Source organism: Balaenoptera ricei, chromosome 11 (assembly GCF_028023285.1).
Source record: "Balaenoptera ricei isolate mBalRic1 chromosome 11, mBalRic1.hap2, whole genome shotgun sequence".
Classification (NCBI taxonomy): Eukaryota; Metazoa; Chordata; class Mammalia; order Artiodactyla; family Balaenopteridae; genus Balaenoptera; species Balaenoptera ricei.
In genome coordinates, this window is record NC_082649.1 from 77,884,428 (window position 1) to 77,904,147 (window position 19,720).

Below are 19,720 nucleotides of genomic sequence, written 5' to 3' on the forward strand. Positions count from 1 at the left end.
CAAATATGGCACAGTGTATGAAATAACATAATAACATATATGTTTTTACAAGAATAATCTTCTGGCCAAAGTTTCTTCCAGGCAGTGACACTGATGAGTAGAATAGAGGAGACATCATGGATTGGAAGAAATACTTGACTTATTATCCACATCAACAAAGCACATGGAGAAACAATAAGAGAGGAGATTAACAGCGCTGCTTAAAGGAGCTCCAGAGACGGGTGCGAGCCGCGACTATCAGCGCGGACCCCAGAGACAGGCATGAGACGCTAAGGCTGCTGCTGCAGCCACCAAGAAGCCTGTGTGCGAGCACAGGTCACTATCCACACCTCCCCTCCCGGAAGCCTGTGCAGCCGCCACTGCCAGGGTCCCGTGATACAGGGACAACTTCCCAGGGAGAACGCATGGCGCACCTCAGGCTGGTGCAACGTCACACTGGCCTCTGCCACCGCAGGGTTGCCCCGCATCCGTACCAATCCCTCCAGCCGGCCTGAGTGAGCCAGAGCCCCCGAATCAGCTGCTCCTTTAACCCCGTCCTGTCTGAGCGAAGAACAGACGCCCTCAGGCGACCTACGCGCAGAGGCGGGTCCATATCCAAAGCTGAACCCCAGGAGCTGTGTGGAAAAAGGAAGAGAAAGAGAAATTTCTCCCAGCAGCCTCAGGAACAGAGGATTAAATCTCCACAATCAACTTGATGTACCCTGCATCTGTGGAATACCTGAATAGACAATAAATCATCCCAAATTGAGGAGGTGGACTTTGGAAGCAAAGATGTATATATATTTTTCCCTTTCTCTCTTTTTGTGAGTGTGTATGTGTATGCTTCTGTGTGTGATTTTGTCTGTATAGCTTTGCTTTTACCATTTGTCCTAGGTTTCTGTCTGTCCTTTTTAAAAATTTTTTCTTAATTATTTTTTATTTATTATTTTAATAACTTTATTTTGTTTTATTTTACTTTATTTTATCTTATCTTCTTTCTTTCTATTTTTTCTCCCTTTAATTCTGAGCTATGTTGATGAAAGGCTCTTGGTGCTCCAGCCAGGCTTCAGGGCTGTGCCTCCGAGAGGGGAGAGCCAAGTTCAGGACACTGGTCCACAAGAGACCTCCCAGCTCCACGTGATATCAAACGGCAAAAATCTCCCAGAGATCTCCATCTCAACACCAAGACCCAGCTTCACTCAACGACCAGCAAGCTACAGTGCTGGACACCCTACGCCAAACAACTAGCAAGACAGGAACACAGCCCCATCCATTAGCAGAGAGGCTGCCTAAAATCATAATAAGGCCACAGACACCCCAACACACACCACCAGAAGTGGACCTGCCCACCAGAAAGACAAGATCCAGCCTCATCCACCGGAACACAGGCACTAGTCCCCTCCATCAGGAAGCCTACACCACCCACTGAACCAACCTTAGCCACTGGGGACAGACACCAAAAACAATGGGAACTACGAACCTGCAGCCTGCGAAAAGGAGACCCCAAACACAGTAAGTTAAGCAAAATGAGAAGACAGAAAAACACACAGCAGATGAAGGAGCAAGGCATAAACCCACTAGACCTAACAAATGAAGAAGAAATAGGCAGTCTACTGGAAAAAGAATTCAGGATAATGATAGTAAAGATGATCCAAAATCTTGGAAATAGAATAAATACATGAAACGTAAAACAAGGACCTAGAAGAACTAAAGAGCAAACAAACAGTGATGAACAACACCATAAATGAAATTTAAAATTCTCTACAAGGGATCAATAGCAGAATAACTGAGGCAGAAGAACGGATAAGTAACCTGGAAGATAAAATAGTGGAAATAACTACTGCAGAGCAGAATAAAGAAAAAAGAATGAAAAGAATTGAGGACAGTCTCAGAGACCTCTGGAACAACATTAAATGCACCAACATTCGAATTATAGGGGTCCCAGAAGAAGAAGAGAAACAGAAAAGGACTGAGAAAATATTTGAAGAGATTATAGTTGAAAACTTCCCTAATATGGGAAAGGAAATAATCAAGTCTAGGAAGCACACAGAGTCCCATACAGGATAAATCCAAGGAGAAACACACCAAGATACATCAATCCCAGTATCAAAAATTAATTACAAAGAAAAAATATTAAAAGCAGCAAGGGAAAAACAACAAAAAACACAAAAGGGAATCCACATAAGGTTAAAAGCTAATCTTTCAGCAGAAACTCTGCAAGCCAGAAGGGAGTGGCAGGACATATTTAAAGTGATGAAGGAGAAAAACCTAAAACCAAGATTACTCTACCCAGAAAGGATCTCATTCAGATTTGATGGAGAAATTAAAACCTTTACAAACAAGCAAAAGCTAAGAGAATTCAGCACCACCAAACCAGCGTTAAAACAAATGCTAAAGGAATTTCTCTATGCAGGAAACACAGGAGAAGGAAAAGACCTACAAAAACAAACCCAAAACAATTAAGAAAATGGTAATACGAACATACATATCGATAATTACCTTAAATGTAAACGGATTAAATGCTCCAACCAAAACACATAGACTGGCTGAATGGATTAAAAAACAAGATCCATATAAATGCTGTCTACAAGAGACCCACTTCAGACCTAGGGACACATACAGACTGAAAGTGAGGGGATGGAGAAAGATATTCCATGCAAATGGAAATCAAAAGAAAGCTGGAGTAGCAATACTCATATCAGACAAAATAGACTTTAAAACAAAGACTATTACAAGAGACAAAGAAGGACACTATATAATGATCAAGGGATCGATCCAAGAAGAAGATATAAGAATTGTAAATATTTATGCACCCAACATAGGAGCACCTCAATACATAAGGCAAATATTAACAGCCATAATAGGGGAAATCGACAGTAACACAATCATAGTAGGGGACTTTAACACCCCACTTTCACCAATGGACAGATCATCCAAAATGAAAATAAATAAGGAAACACAAGCTTTAAATGATACATTAAACAAGATGGACTTAATTGATATTTATAGGACATTCCATCCAAAAACAACAGAACACACATTCTTCTCAAGTGCTCATGGAACATTCTCCAGGATAGATCATATCTTGGGTCACAAATCAAGCCTTGGTAAATTTAAGAAAATTGAAATCGTATCAAGTATCTTTTCCGACCACAATGCTATGAGACTAGATATCAATTACAGGAAAAACTCTGTAAAAATACAAACACATGGAGGTTAAACAATACACTACTTAATAACCAACAGATCACTGAAGAAATCAAAGAGGAAATCAAAAAATACCTAGAAACAAATGACAATGAAAACACGACGACCCAAAACCTATGGGATGCAGCAAAAGCAGTTCTAAGAGGGAAGTTTAAAGCAATACAATCCTACCTTAAGAAACAAGAAGCATCTCAAATAAACAACTTAACCTTACACCTAAAGCAATTAGAGAAAGAAGAATAAAAAAACCCCAAAGTTAGCAGAAGGAAAGAAATCATAAAGATCAGATCATAAATAAATGAAAAAGAAAGGAAGGAAATGATAGCAAAGATCAATAAAACTAAAAGCTGGTTCTTTGAGAAGATAAACAAAATTGATAAACCATTAGCCAGACTCATCAAGAAAAAAAGCGAGAAGACTCAAATCAATAGAATTAGAAATGAAAAAGGAGAAGTAACAACTGACACTGCAGAAATACAAAGGATCATGAGAGATTACTACAAGCAACTCTATGCCAATAAAATGGACAACCTGGAAGAAACGGACAAATTCTTAGAAATGCACAAACTTCTGAGACTGAACCAGGAAGAAACAGAAAATATGAACAGACCAATCACAAGCACTGAAATGGAAACTGTGATTAAAAATCTTCCAACAAACAAAAGCCTGGGATGAGATGGCTTCACAGGCGAATTCTATCAAACATTTAGAGAAAAGCTAACACCTATCCTTCTCAAACTCTTCCAAAATATAGCAGAGGGAGGCACACTCCCAAACTCATTCTACGAGGCCACCATCACCCTGATACCAAAACCAGACAAAGATGTCACAAAGAAAGAAAACTACAGGCCAATATCACTGATGAACACAGATGCAAAAATCCTGAACAAAATACTAGCAAACAGAACCCAACAGCACATTAAAAGGATCACACACCATGATCAAGTGGGGTTTATCCCAGGAATGCAAGGATTCTTCACTATATGCAAATGAATCAATGGGATACACCATATTAACAAATTGAAGGAGAAAAACCATATGATCATCTCAATAGATGCAGAGAAAGCTTTTGACAAAATTCAACACCCATTTATGATAAAAACCTTCCAGAAAGTAGGCATAGAGGGAACTTTCCTCAACATAATAAAGGCCATATATGACAAACCCACAGCCAACATCGTCCTCAATGGTGAAAAACTGAAACCATTTCCACTAAGATCAGGAACAAGACAAGGTTGCCCACTCTCACCACTGTTATTCAACATAGTTTTCGAAGTTTTAGCCACAGCAATCAGAGAAGAAAAAGAAATAAAAGGAATCCAAATCAGAAAAGAAGAAGCTGTCATTGTTTGCATATGACATGATACTATACATAGAGAATCCTAAAGATGCTACCCGAAAACCTCTAGAACTAATCAGTGAATTTGGTAAGGTAGCAGGATACAAAATTAATGCACAGAAATCTCTGGCATTCCTATACACTAATGATGAAAAATCTGAAAGTGAAATTAAGAAAACACTCCCATTTACCATTGCAACAAAAAGAATAAAATATCTAGGAATAAACCTACCTAAGGAGACAAAAGACCTGTATGCAGAGAATTATAAGACACTGATGAAAGAAATTAAAGATGATACCAACAGATGGAGAGATATACCATGTTCTTGGATTGGAAGAATCAACATTGTGAAAATGACTCTACTACCCAAAGCAATCTACAGATTCAAAGCAATCCCTATCAAACTACCACTGGCATTTTTCACAGAACAAAAAATTTCACACTTTGTATGGAAACACAAAAGACCCCGAATAGCCAAAGCAGTCTTGGGAAAGAAAAATGGAGTTGGAGGAGTCAGGCTCCCTGACTTCAGACTATACTACAAAGCTACAGTAATCCAGACAGTATGGTACTGGCATAAAAACAAATATAGATCAATGGAACAGGATAGAAAGCCCAGAGAGAAACCCATGTACCGATGGTCACCTTATCTTTGATAAAGGAGGCAAGAATATACAGTGGAGAAAAGACAGCCTCTTCAATAAGTGGTGCTGGGAAAACTGGACAGCTACATGTAAAAGAATGAAATTAGAACAGTCCCTAGCACCATGCACAAAAATAAACTCAAAATGGATTAAATACCTAAATGTAAGGCCAGACACTATCAAACTCTTAGAGGAAAACATAGGCAGAACAGTCTATGACATAAATCACAGCAAGATCCTTTTTGACCCAGCTCCTAGAGAAATGGAAATAAAAACAAATATAAACAAATGGGACCTAATGAAACTTAAAAGTTTTTGCACAGCAAAGGAAACCATAAAAAAGACCAAAAGACAACCCTCAGAATGGGAGAAAATATTTGCAAATGAAGCAACTGACAAAGGATTAATCTCCAAAATTTACAAGCAGCTCATGCAGCTCAATATCAAAGAAACAAACAACCCAATCCAAAAATGAGCAGGAGACCTAAATAGACATTTCTCCAAAGAAGATATACAGATTGCCAACAAACACATGACAGAATGCTCAACATCGTTAATCATTAGAGAAATGCAAATCAAAACTACAATGCGATATCATCTCACACCGGCTAGAATGGCCATCATCAAAAAATCTACAAACAATAAATGCTGAAGAGGGTGTGTAGAAAAGGGAACTCTCATACACTGTTGGTGGGAATGTAAATTGATATAGCCACTATGGAGAACAGTATGGAGGTTCCTTAAAAAACTAAAAATAGAGCTACCATACGACCCAGCAATCCCACTACTGAGCATATACCCTGAGAAAACCATAATTCAAAGAGAGTCATGTACCAGAATGTTCACTGCAGCTCTATTTACAATAGCCAGGACATGGAAGCAACCTAAGTGTCCATCAATGGATGAATGGATAAAGAAGATGTGGCACATATATACAATGGAATATTACTCAGCCATGAAAAGAAACGAAATTGAGTTATTTGTAGTGAGGTGGATGGACCTAGAGTCTGTCATACAGAGTGAAGTAAGTCAGAAAGAGAAAAACAAGTACCATATGCTAACACATATATATGGAATCTAAGAAAAAAAAATGGTCATGAAGAATCTAGGGGCAAGACGGGAATAAAGACACAGACCTACTAGAGAATGGACTTGAGGATATGGGGAGGGGTAAGGGTAAGCTGTGACAAAGTGAGAGAGTGGCAAGGACATATATACACTACCAAACGTAAAATAGGTAGCTAGTGGGAAGCAGCCGCATAGCACAGGGAGATCAGCTCGGTGGTTTGTGACCACCTAGAGGGGTGGGATAGGGAGGGTGGGAGGGAGGGAGATGCAAGAGGGAAGAGATATGGGAACATATGTATATGTATAACTGATTCACTTTGTTATAAAGCAGAGACTAACACACCACTGTAAAGCAATTATACTCCAATAAAGATGTTAAAAAAAAAAAAAAAGACTTTATCAGGACCGCCAGTACATACTATAGATGTTCCTTGTATGAAAAGATGCCCCCTCTGGGCAGATCAATTAGAAAGTGGCATCCCCTCCTCTGGGCTGAGGCAGCCCTGCACCAGGCACACCCTTTGTGAGCAGAGTGAAGACTGGAGTTTAGTCTCTACTCAACCCCCTCAACCAGGTGTCCTTTTGCAGCAACACCCTGCAGGACATTTCATGGCAGCTCTGTCAACACAGGCAGGAGGGAACACAGGAACTTGCTGATCTGCAGCGCAACATGGCCGGTGAGGGAATGTGTTAAAGCCCAAACGAGTGGAACAATCCTGGTTGAGGAATAGGCCCAGGGACAGGATACTTAATAGGATCTCATAAGATAGAGCAGGGCTCGGTTCCCCCTGCATGAACTGTGCTCTGCTCCGCCACAGCTTTCCTGTCCCACATCTCTACAATGTTTATTGCAGTGGCTTTCAAGTTTTAAAATGCACCAGAATCACCTGGAAAGCTTATGGAAACAAAGATTACTGGGCCTCATCTCCAGAGTTTCTGACTTAATTAGGGTGAGTTGGGGTCCAAGAATTCCCTTCATTAATTGATGCTGCTGGTCCCAGGCCCACACTGTGAAAATCAATCTTTAGAAAAACAGGTAGAAAACAGCATCCAGTTCTCAAACTATGGCTCAGAATGGGGAAGACAAACTAGTCCCAAATAATTTGAAAAGGGATCAAGGAAGATCCACTCACATCACTTCAGAAGAAAAAGAAGAAAAAGAAGAAAAGAAAAAACAGAAACATACCTATCTTAATAGTGAAAGGGACAAAAAGAGAAGGCATGACCACTATGCAGACATACTATGTGATGGAGGGGATGGACAGGTGAGGATGGAGAGGAATATAACACACAGGACAGATGAAGAACTCAGCTGGAAGAAAATATAACCCAAGGAACAGAAACAAATACCCAATGAGTATTCTTTAATATTAAAGAGCTTAATAAGAATATTCAATAGAAGTTCAAAGTGGAGAATGTACAAGGAAATTCCAGAGCTAAGGACACACTGAAAAATATTATGTACCACTGAAGATCTCTTAAGTAAATTAAAAACAGAACTAGAAAAAAGTCAAAGCTAAAAACCAAATTAACAGAATGATAGAGAAATTCAAAATAATTATAATGAATACTTAAGGAAAAGGCAAGGAACTTGTTAAAGCAAACAGAAAGCACATTAAAGTGGAAGACAGATAAAGGAACCCAACAAAAATATTATTGGTGTCCCCTGAAACAGTGGACCAGAAAAAGAAAATTGAGTTATCACATAGAAATATTTCCCTAGAAGAGAAAGGACTAAATACACAGATGAAAATGACACATAATACTGAGAAAAAATGAAATGATCAGCATTAAAATATCCTAATTAACCTATTACACATCAAGATAAAACTAGAGTTATTCCAGCAACTAAGAAAAAGAAAGCAAGTCAACTCCAGTAGGGAAAAAGAATCAGCCTGGCCTCATACTTTCCACAGCAACATCCAGTCTCTGAAAATCATGCAGCAAAATTTGTAACCTTCAGAGGGAAAGAAAAGGTGTCCTGAGAATGCCATATCAGCCAAGTTGTTACTCAAGTATAAAAGCAGTAGGCAAATATTCTGAAAAGTGAAAAACCTAAGAAAATATAACCCTCATGAGACTTCCTTAGAAAAAAATCTTCATGAAGAAAGTTATCCAACCAAGAGAAAAGTCAAAATAAATAATTCTGGGATGTACAAACCACGGTAACAAGACTAGTAATGAGTAGTGGATCCAAATAAAAATAGAACCAGAACTAAACAAATGGGAGAATTACATTTGCAAAACAATGAGGATGCTATAAACCCATCAGAGTAAATATAATGTAAGCAACAAAACTGGAAGGTAGTGAGAGAGGAAGTTGGAAGAAAGGAATTACTTCTGAGTTACTCCCATTCTTACTATCTACCTATTTTTCTATCTTCCTGTCTGTATATGTACATTAGGAGATGCTCTTCAACTATTCACAGTGAATATTTCTGGGAGTTAGGATTTAGGATGATGTTTCTTTTTTATAATTTTCTGAATTGCTTACATTTTCAATGATGAGCATAAGTTACTTATAAAAACAGATAACCATCACTCTAAAATGAATACGTAAAATATGATGCTACTTTTCTGACTTACTGAGTATAAGTGAATTTTTTCTGACCATACATCTTGAAGTACCTCTGAATAAAGCATCATTCTGAAAACTCATCCTCACTGTAAAGTACCCTAGAAGGAAATGGTATACAAGAATAAACAGAATGGAGCCAAGGCAATTACCTTGGAAGATGCTGTGTTTTATTTTCTTAAACAAATCTCTGGCTTCTCCTCCTATAACTAGCAGTAACTAACGTTACTGAGTGCCTACAATGTGCTAGTCAATATGTTAACATACTCTATAAATATTTCATTATTTAATCCACAAAGTAACTATACGGTGATTCTAGTAATAATGATGATGATGAGAGTAATAGCAGCTCAGATTTATCGAGTGCCTACTATGTGCTTGACGCTGTTCCAAGTGATTTGTATGTAGCAACAATTTTAAGTGGGACGTCCTTATCACAATAGGAGCCATTGGTTAGTAGAAGAGAAAACCATCAAGGTTAGCTTTTAGAAAAACAGGATTTACATTAGTATATGTATTTAAAGAAACTGCATGGGTAAACCTGACCTTGTGTGGAGAGAAAACACAAAGAAAGAAAGTTGGCAGAATTATGGAACTAATTGAATACTGTTGGCCACAAAAGTGAGAGGAATCAAGACTATAGTAGGACTCTGACACTGTAGGTACAAAGACCTTGGTCAACTTCTGGTTGTCCTGGAAACACGATTCCAATAATTACAATGAGATAAAACCACATGCTAATAAAGAAAACAGTAATTAGAGTTGGGGCCACACAGAGAGACCAATTCCATCTTAGGAGACAATCCAAAAGGAGCTTAAGATGTATTTTTGCCACAAATAATTAAGTCCTGAAGGGGAAGAATTTGGTTTAAGTATGAAAGGGTCAGGTTAAAATGACATGCACAAGAGTTCTGCTATTCTGAGTGTTGCTTCTCCTAGCAGCTCTGACCAAGTAAGTGCAGGTAGCAAATTATGGAGGTACATATAGCCCTATTCCACTCATCAGCTTCTCCTCCTGGTAGGAAGCAGCACAGACTAGGAAACAAGGAGGGGCATGCCTTTGGTGTCCTATGTGATGAGCCAAAGGATTGAGGAGACCTCTGCTCACTCTCTCTCCCCCTACTATTGCCCAGGAGGTCTGGATCTATGCAGGGTGGAGAATAAATCAAGAACTAACAAGTTCATTTAATCCTCACAACATCCTTAGGAATTACATTGTTATCATCATCCCCATTTCACAGATTTCACAGTTACTGGGAGGAACAGTAATCAGAGGGTAAGTAATCTATCCGCAGTCTATTTGAAACAAGAGCTTTCTGACTTTATTCAGACTCCCCTCTGTTTTCCTGTGATTCCTCCCTTCTCTAAAACTTTCTAGGTGTTTTTGTAGTTGTAGAATTTCTATTCTTTTATATGTACCTTTGTTCATATCTAAAGTAAGGATTCTGTACTCAAACACACACACACACACACAATAACACACACAATAAACAAGAAAGAAAGATGATTTTCCCCCAACAGTCATGTCCATAAATTGAAAGCTTAGGCTATATAGCTTAATATGGTTCGGTTTGGTTCAGTTCTAGGGAGCTGGCTTTGTAAATTAAAGGTGTGATCCCTTGAAACCACTAGGATAAAAGTGATTTGAAATCATACTACTGACAGTCATAATAGAAACAAATGCCTACTTACCACTCACAGCTCAACTCTGTTGAGAACAAATCAATAGAGTGAAATGCTTTCAGCTTCTCAGAGAAAGCTTCCACCTGACAGATACCAGGAGATCAAATATTCACACTGCTTAGGACCAAGAAGTGTATGGATTAGGACATGTTTGAGAAGGCAGTGGGAGAAGACACAGTATAGAACCCAACCGTGTGAGGCCTCTGGTCGCTATTCCTTTATTTATCTTTCAATTTGTTCATCTCCTTGTCCCTATGCTGTGTGTTTAAACTACAGTAATAAAAGACAAGGTCCCTGCATCAAGGAGCTCTTGGTCCAGTGGGAAACAGTATGATTTTTATTTATGTTCTGCTACAGATGTGCACAGAGGTGCTATGGAAACACAATGAAGGGGCACCTATTTTTGCCTAGGGGAGTTTTGAGGAGGTTGCCTGAAGTAGGGTTTAGAAACTTTCACAGGAGATGGGAGAGAATGAGAGAGAAAATGGTAAGGAATTCCAAGATTTGGGGCATATGAATTTTTTATATGATATATATTTGGTCACTCTATCCCAGATAAAAACATGCAAATGGAAGCCACTCCTAGATATCATCCTTGAAAGCTGAGGATGTTATTACCCAAGTTTACCTGGCTATCTTTAAGGAGGTCCAAGCCCACATCTCTCAGGGATGATATTTTTCTTGCCCATGAGTGTTACTGGAGTCAGAGGGACCAAGTCTTTCTACCTAGTTTCTTGCTCAGTGAACAATCCTCCTTTATGATGTCCCTAATGAATATTCATCCAATTTCTGCAGTAAATATTGCTTGCTAATTTTTGGCTCCTCAGCCCCTGTTCCCTTTTTGTAACAGCATCCTGATTCCTTTGGGGGGAATTTCCCCCATACTGTAGGCAGTCTTTGTAGGATAGTAAATTGGGTGCCCTACCATTCCACTACAAAATTTGAAAGGATCCCTGGAGACCTCTGGTAGATGTTCTGCTGTCCCACACTATATGGACAAAGAATGAGCATGTAACCTAAGCTCAGCCAACTGGCCATTCTCTAACAGGACTAAGTCCTAAGTAGGGTGACACACCACTCAGTCATTCATTCATTACTACAGTGGCACCTCAATAGCCAAGTAGACTCAATCTTGACTCCTCTCCTATTTCTAAGCCTGGTCCTTCCTCCTCCCATCTTGATTCTGTTAATTCCCAGATAGCCTTCTAATAATTTTTTTAAACGTATGTTAGCTCAAGTTGATCTCTGTTACTTGCTTCCAAAGAAACTTAATTCAGCTTAAATCCTTCCACTAACGGGAATATCACTGCTTTGTGGGGCTTATCATTCCACCAGTAGACGTCTGCGATTGCTGCGAAGTTATTAATTCAAGCTAAAATCAGCTTCCCTATTACTAGGGTCTGTCGTCAGGAACTAGAAAGAATAAATTTTAGTCCCTCTTCCTTATGACAGCCACTTTCATATCCGACGACCGTAAATAATCACCAATTACCACACCACAAAAGCCAAGTCATCCCTTTCTCAAGTTGGAAACCACCAGCATTTTTTCTAACATGAAGTAAATACCAAGACCACAGAAATAGGAGCCTTGGATTGCTTTTGTTTGTTTGTTTGTTTAAATATTTATTTATTTATTTATTTGGCTGCGATGGGTCTTAGTTGCGGCATGCAGGATCTTCCTTTGTGGCACTCGGGCTTAGTTGCCCCGTGGCATGTGGGATCTTAGTTCCCTGACCAGGGATCGAACCCACGTCCCCTGCATTGGAGGGTGGATTCTTAACCACTGGACCACCAGGGAAGTCCCAGGAGCCTTGGATTGCTGACGGACATCTTTCTCATTTTCATGGGTGCCTGGGGAGGTAAGAAGTCACTTCCTCAGTGAGTCTCCTTGGAAGAGGGCACTTTCATGTTCACTGTCTTCAAGGGTGGTTGAATGGTAGAATTCTTCTGTAGGATGCAGAAGGCTTTCTTACCAAATATCTGTTAGTATCTCTATATTCCTCTCCAGTCTGCCCCCAATTAAAAGTATATTATCTTCTCTACTGAAGTTGGGATAATTGGTGGTTATTTTCAGAGCAACTCATCAGGATGATAGAGATTGATTATATTTAATTGAGGTAGCAGAGGTGTTGAGCATTCACTGGGCACTGAGTAAATGTTGCAAGGATTACAATTTCCCAAGCCACGTGTCTGATAAACATCACATCTTCAATATTTCCAAAGTCACTCCTCCTCCATCCAATCATTCCTCCTTCTCACTCTAACATTCAGTCTAACTACAAGTTTATCTGTACACATTCCACTAGTTTAGAAAAACATTTGTCTGAAAACTATACTCTTGAGTAGTAGGTCAGAAACCTAAATTCCTGTGAACATCAGAAGAGAAACAGAAAGGATGGGGAGAGAAGAGTTCTATTCTCTTTTTCCCCTCTGGTCTAACACTCAAGCAGCTTATCTGCCTCCACTCAAGGCTTCTCTTCTCCTGCTTCCATCGCCTTTGTATCTTCTCATGGTGAGTGAGGGTTAAGGGCAAGTGATTCCCCCATTTCAGGGACAAAGGGATTCCATTTAGTGTACTCTGCTTGCTTGTGATGGAGCTTTCAGAGGTGCACAGGGCAGTGTCCATCTCTCTCTTGTCTGCTCATGCAGTGGGTAAATCAATCAGTATCTCTCTCTCTCTGTCTCTCTCTAAACTCTTCATTTCCAGTGGCCACCAGCCCTGAGGATAATGCCCCAGCCTGAGCAGGCCTCAGGCAAGCAGCTTGAACCAACACCAACCAGAAGTGAACATACTCTATCCCTCTCTGGCTCCATTTCCTCTAGTGCTATGGGTGTTCTCCATCGATGGCCCCTCTCACTGCTCAGGTGAGGTTTGACTCCTAATTAGGGCAGAAGAGAATGTGTCTGTTCTGGATCCAGGCCACTGAAGCTACTTTAATGCAGGTAAAAGAATACACCAAAGGTTCAGTCCAGCTCTCCAGGGTTCTCATAGGTGCAATGGTCCTAAGACCCAGCTAATAACAAAGGATGACTTAGCTTTCCTTTGGCCTCGTGTGTGTGTGTGTGTGTGTGTGTGTGTGTGTGTGTGTGTTTCCAGGAAGAAAAAGAGTTGGGCCAAGTAGGAACTGGACCTGATATTATAACAATATCACAAGCTCATCCTCCATCCCATTGCCACATACCAAATTTATTCTATAGGCTGATTAAAAAAAAATGTCATACGAAAGAAAAAATAAATCCTAAATGATGTACATCCTTATTTGGCTTTGCAATTCAGTGAGATTAACATAAACAGAGAGACCAGTGCTGAATATTTAGGTGACACATGAACAGATAAGACTTTAAAGGAATGGGCTGATGATGCAGTGAAAACCATGATGGAAGTGGTTTTTTAATGCTAAAATAACCATTTTTCTTCAGTTTTAATATTTCATAAATGAAGGTTCTTTTCAAGTGATGTGCATATTTAATGTAGAGATTTTAAAATTCTCTAATAACTACATTATTGGTATATTTTATAATTCATGTTATCACAGAACTAATAAAATTTGGTAAATTCTATCCTTTGACCTCTGTACCAGAAACCAGAATGGCATAAATCTATCCAGGGAAGCCTTCACAACTTTGAAATATTTTTCCTTCTTTTGGTGAAATTTTCTCCCACGTGGCTTTTAGAAGGTGTTCATCGTGGCCTATGAGAGAGAGGAATGTCCTGACTGACAATAGCGGTAAGTAAAGTATGTTGGATTCTTTCACCTTATCCCCCTCCTTGAAAATTATGGGCCTGTTCCTGCCAGGTTTGAGTTTATGTCTGGAGGAGGGAGCAAAACTGCGTCCTCGACAGGCAGGCTTGCTCCTAAGAGAGGAGAGGAAGAAAGGAGCAGGGGAATAGGCTCCCTAATACTGACCCACAGAATTAAATACACTCACCTGCCAGAAGCTCTGGTCTGGAGCAAATATTTCCTTGTGTCATCTTTGAAATATTCCTATAAGCTGGCCAAGACACAGTAAAAGCTAGACATGATACAGAGAGTGAACAGCAGGTCTAAAACAGGAGCCTTGCTTTCCCACCACCAGCCTAGGGCTGGCTGTATTGGACAACTGGTTCCTACAGGTAGGGCACACACCACCAGGAACACACAGCAGAGGACTCTAGGCACCACACAGACCTGGTATTAAATAACTGAATCACGTGGTGAGAAATGTATTTCTGTTTAAATTCCTGTCCAATCCTTTTTATTGTATCAAGGAGCCAAGTCTCAATGTGTTGCCACCTGTCTTAATCAGATAATACTAGTGAATCTCCTCATTAACAAAGGGAGAATAGGCCTCAGGTTCAGAGCCATCATCAGGCAACAGCATCTACCTTGAGTAAATCTGTGATAATTTAATTTCACTGAGTATTTTTATGTTTCCCTTCTCTTCATGGTAGGTGGCATCGTTTTCCATTTAAAATGGTGCAGAGTTTCCTTTAAAAACAAAGTTACGTTTTAAAAGTAAGTCAATTCAAAGAAATACTAAATATATTAAATATATGTTAATATATTAATGCCATATCAGGTCATACACAGATATGGCAACACTGTATAAGGGGCACATGGATAGACTGTTATGCCACTTTAAAGATTGATGCACGATTAATTAGATCTTGTTGCTTCCAAACCTACTCAAAAGAAAATAGCATTCTACCCAATAGGTGTGTAAACTCAAGCCTTTCCCATATGTGGGAAGCATTAATATGTCCATCATTGGTAATCCAAAAAATCCACCAGCACTGCTTTTATCCTGGTATTGCATATGGCTCCCGACTCCCTTCCATGGAGTTCAACTTTTTGCTTCTTATGGAAGAGCATTTTTCATGATTCCGTCCACTCAGCTCAGGGAGGTACCATCCTGCCCGACATATAGCACACCCATTCATTTCTACCTAGGCACCCTGTTTATGCTTTACCCCCAGCTGGATGTGCTTCAAAGGTCTCACTTCTTAGGTGCCAAGCTGGGTAAAGCTTCTAACTCTCCTTGTACCAAGCCCAGAGTTCTTGCTACCAGAACAACACCGACTGTATACACAAAGCACATATATATAATAAAGAACTTTATTCCAAGACTTTGTTTGCAGAAGGAAGAGCAGACTGATTGAATACATTGTTCTGTGCTGATTTTAATTGTTGCTATAATCTGATCTGTCTCTAACCAGCTAATTGGTATTTAATCGGTTGCTTTAATTTTATGACAAAGCAGCTAGAATGCAGCTGTAGCTAGACACCACACAAGTAAATAAAATGTATTATTATTTTTATTATATTTATGCATATGAGTTTTATTCTACTTGTGTCAAAACTATACTCACTTTCACTCCCTTAGTAATTTGTTTGTATTAAGCCATTACTGTGCATTTGCATGGTGAGAACAGTTAGAAATGTCTATTGCCAAGTTTAAGTTACATGAAAAGTTTTGAGCTGTACTCACCTTCATCTGTCAAATAATCTTGTGATTCATTTAAATATTTATCCAGTGCTTCAATTACTGACATTGTTTCTATTAATTAAAGATACTGGAGTTCAATTCTAAGGAATAAGTAAACACAGAAGTAAAAACAACAGAACAAATTCAAATGCACACAAAAAGAATCTGACCTGATTGCCCTGAAATACAATTCCATGCTAGAGTTTCCACACAATTCCCTGTAGAATGAGGCATAACAGCATTAATAAAATTCTGAGTGTTTTAGGAGACTTTGAATATGGGTACAATAGGTTCCAGAGTCCTGTGTAAGTATTTGAACAACTTGACCTTATTTCAGTTTCTTGAGAGAACTATTAGGGACAGTCACAGAATCAACATGAAAAATTATTAAGGACCCACATAGTGCCTGCCTGAAAGGTCTCAGATAACGATGGCAAACTTCAAAAAAATGTTAATAAAATAAAAATAACTCAAGGCTGCTCTTTTAGATTGCTACCTGTTTTTAAGAGGCAATTTACCAAGAGCTCTCTTTTGCTTTTCCCTGCATTCGGGCTGTACAGGGACACAGTGGCCTCTTCCCATGCCAGTCTGGAGAGCTCCGCTTCTCTCTCTTGGGAGGAGCATGGTACAATGGAGGGAAGACAAGACGGCTTCCCATCACAGAGCCCCACCCACCCCTGGCTGCAGTCTCAGCATTTACATCCCCACTATGTGACCTCAGGCCACTTACTCTCAAGCCTCAACTTCCTCACCTGTAAAACAGGTGTCATAACACCTGCTCTTGTATTGGTGTGGGGATTAAATGAGATAATGCCACGAGGCACTAGCCAAGGGGTCCAGCTGCTCCTTGAGCTGCTAGGATCTCTGAGGCTTCTTTAGCACAGTCAGTGCACAGTCTCCTCATCCTGCTGAAGGGCAGGGACTCAACAAATGTTCATGGAGCACCTACGGGGGCCAGGCCCTGGGTTAGGCACCTGGAACACAACACTGAAGGTCTAGTGTGAAACACAAAGTCCAGTTGTTCAGAAAGAAAGAGGATGACTAGATCTGCCTTTAAACAAAACATGGCCAGGTAGATATTTCTGTTAAAACCAAGATCAAGCCAAGTATCACGGAAATACACCATAGGACATTAAAGAAGGAACGGCCCCTTAGTCCAACCTTCTCCTCATACATATAAGGAAAGAAACTGTTGTTTACTCATTAGCATCAAAGTAATACCTGTTATTTTTATAGTACTTTGGAAGTTCTGAAGCATTTTTATGTATAATAGGACCTCCTAACCTTCAAGTCCATTCTAGATTAGGTCTAAAGATTTACCTGTCTGAATATCACCACCCCATCTGTGAATAACTGAGTCCATCTACCAGGGAGATGATGTCTAACAAAGATGCCTGCATAGAATTTATTATCCAGTAGTTTGGTATTATTCTTGTCCTGAATCTTTAAACTGGTTCTACCCACACACCACAGAGATGACAGTCAGTGAAAGCTACTTGTGTGTTTGCGTGCATTGGGGGCCGGAGACACTCCAGCTTTGTTCTGGGCAGTCGCACAACCCCCGCTTACTTTTCTCCTGCGGTGCACCCTGATACCATCCTGGTTCCTGTTCTGCCTGGCTTCAAAGCTCTTGGTGAGATGCCCCATTACTCACCTAGCCCTCACCTGCCCTACCTAATGACTCTCACCCACTGAATGGGGCTCAGAAATGATACCGGCCAATCATGGCTCCACACCCAAACCTAGGGCTCCCTCTCTGGCCGTTAGACTGGGTGGGCTCTCCATGGTCTCCAGAGAGAAGTGGTCAAAAAAAAAAAAGAGTGGTGAATCCTTTATGCAAAAGAATGATGAGGTATGAACTAACTGTGAAGCCCTGAATAAGTCACGTAGTCTCTGATCTTCATTCTCCAAATCATGTGAATTGAGAGTCATCTAAATTGCCTTACAGCTCTGAGACTCTATGGAAGTACACACATGCATCACCACAGCAAATATGTCTGTTATAGAAGCCAAACAAATCTCACCTTCTCCAATTACACCAAGTAGATTATTCTATCGAAAGACACTTGACTTTGCTGAAACAAACAAACAAGCAAAATACTCTCTTATACTGTTATAATGAACCACATGCTTTGCATTAACAGTAGAGGATAAATATTTGGTTATTGGGTAATTTTTAATATGGGGGCAAAGGTATGCCTGTTGCTTATTAACATCTGTACCCTTCTTACAGCTAGGTTACCTGTGCCAAAGTTGAAGAAAATAAATCAGGGTGGTGGTGAAGGATCATTACATTCCAAAATTTCTGAAGGGATTCCATTCCTCTCTGACTAGCTAAATCTATAAAATGTCTATCTGAGAAGAATACCAAATACTCTTATAAAAACTTTAAGACTAGATGAACAAATGCATGGCACACAGACCACTCTCACCTCCTCATACTACAGCAGACATGGCTTTTCGATCACAGAGCTCTTTCCACTGTATCTATACACAGCCTTCAAATGTTTCTCAATACACCATCTCAGGTATATGTTGGCAACAAATCACACTTGGCATGAATGACAAAAGCTATTTGGAATCCCTGCTTTATGAAATTGACTCTATTACCCTCACTGCCATTTCCAGTATTAAGAACCAAGAATATCAAAATATCATTACTTACATAAAATAAGAAGGGGATCTTGCCTGCAGGAACATGGCTCTGAATATTAGTAAGAGATGTCAACTCTGAAACTCTCCAGAACTTTCTTATCATTCTAATGTCTGACTTTTACTTCCCCTACCCACCCTCCTATAAAGTATGAGTCTTTGGGTTGAGTCTGGCCAAAATTTGTAGCATCTAAGAGTCTCACACCTCACAGGATGAGTGTAATCTTGAGAGCTGGTTGTGAATGCAGTGTGAGAGAAAAGGAAAGAGAGCCCACACTGCTGAGGCTGGGAGGATGGTCTGGTGATAAGCAGGAAGGGTGGGAGGTGGGCTGGGGAGCAAGGTGGGCGACAAAGGGGCCAAGAGAATGGAGTCAAAACCACAATGGTACAAAGTAAGTGAAGCTCGGGGTTTAGCAAAGCAATGGGAAAACACTGGCTCTTAAATGAAGAGCACCTTTTCATGGAGCTTGGAATAGCTTTCCTGCTCATCTATTGATAGCTGGCCCCAGGAATCTGTGGGTTACACATCCTCAGATTCAAACTACCACAGATTGGGTACTATGTTTACAACCCACAACTGGTTGAATCCACAGATGTGGAACTTGCATAGTGTCTAAACTATGAGATTTGACCATCCTTGGATTTTGGTATCTGCAGAGTGTCCTAGAACCAAACCCCGTGGATACTGAAGGATGAGTGTACCCTTCCTTTCTCTACTCTTCAGCCCTTCCCTCCTTCTTGTACTCTCCATCCTCTTTTTCCTGCATCCCCCCTTCTCTCCCCATTCCCTCCTCTTTAACATCCATTTCTTTCTTTCTTTTTCTATCTTTCTCTTTCTCTCTTATTCTCCCTTGTCCAAGCTTTAGACACCCTTGCCCACCCGCCCTTAGGCATTAAACAGCCACCATGGCAGCCCTCAGGGGGGCTAAGGTGCTTGTAGTTTACCCCCCATACAGCGCAGCACAGAGGGGATTCCAGGGACAGACGGCAGCTGGGGGCCCCTGGATGTTCCTCAGCAGAGCTGAGAGCAGGTCACCTGAGGGAAGGAGGCAATGAAGCAGAAAGCGAGGTGGAGAGTGTGTGCAGGTCCACACGTAGGATCAACT

At 40.2% G+C, this 19,720-nt stretch overlaps 1 protein-coding gene across 23 annotated transcripts in view; it reads right to left on the reverse strand.

The window, feature by feature from the left end:
• The window catches only part of FHIT (fragile histidine triad diadenosine triphosphatase), a 1,501,610-nt gene that overhangs the window by 861,193 nt on the left and 620,697 nt on the right, over window positions 1–19,720 (reverse strand). The window contains exon 1 of one of the 23 annotated variants that reach the window (XM_059940080.1): window positions 414–482. The exons of the other annotated variants lie outside the window; for them this stretch is intronic. Within the exon in view, the coding sequence (XP_059796063.1) occupies window positions 414–467 (54 nt within the window). The 5' untranslated portion in view covers window positions 468–482. Of the gene's footprint in view, window positions 1–413; window positions 483–19,720 lie in introns of those variants that run through there. 23 annotated transcript variants of the gene reach the window in all.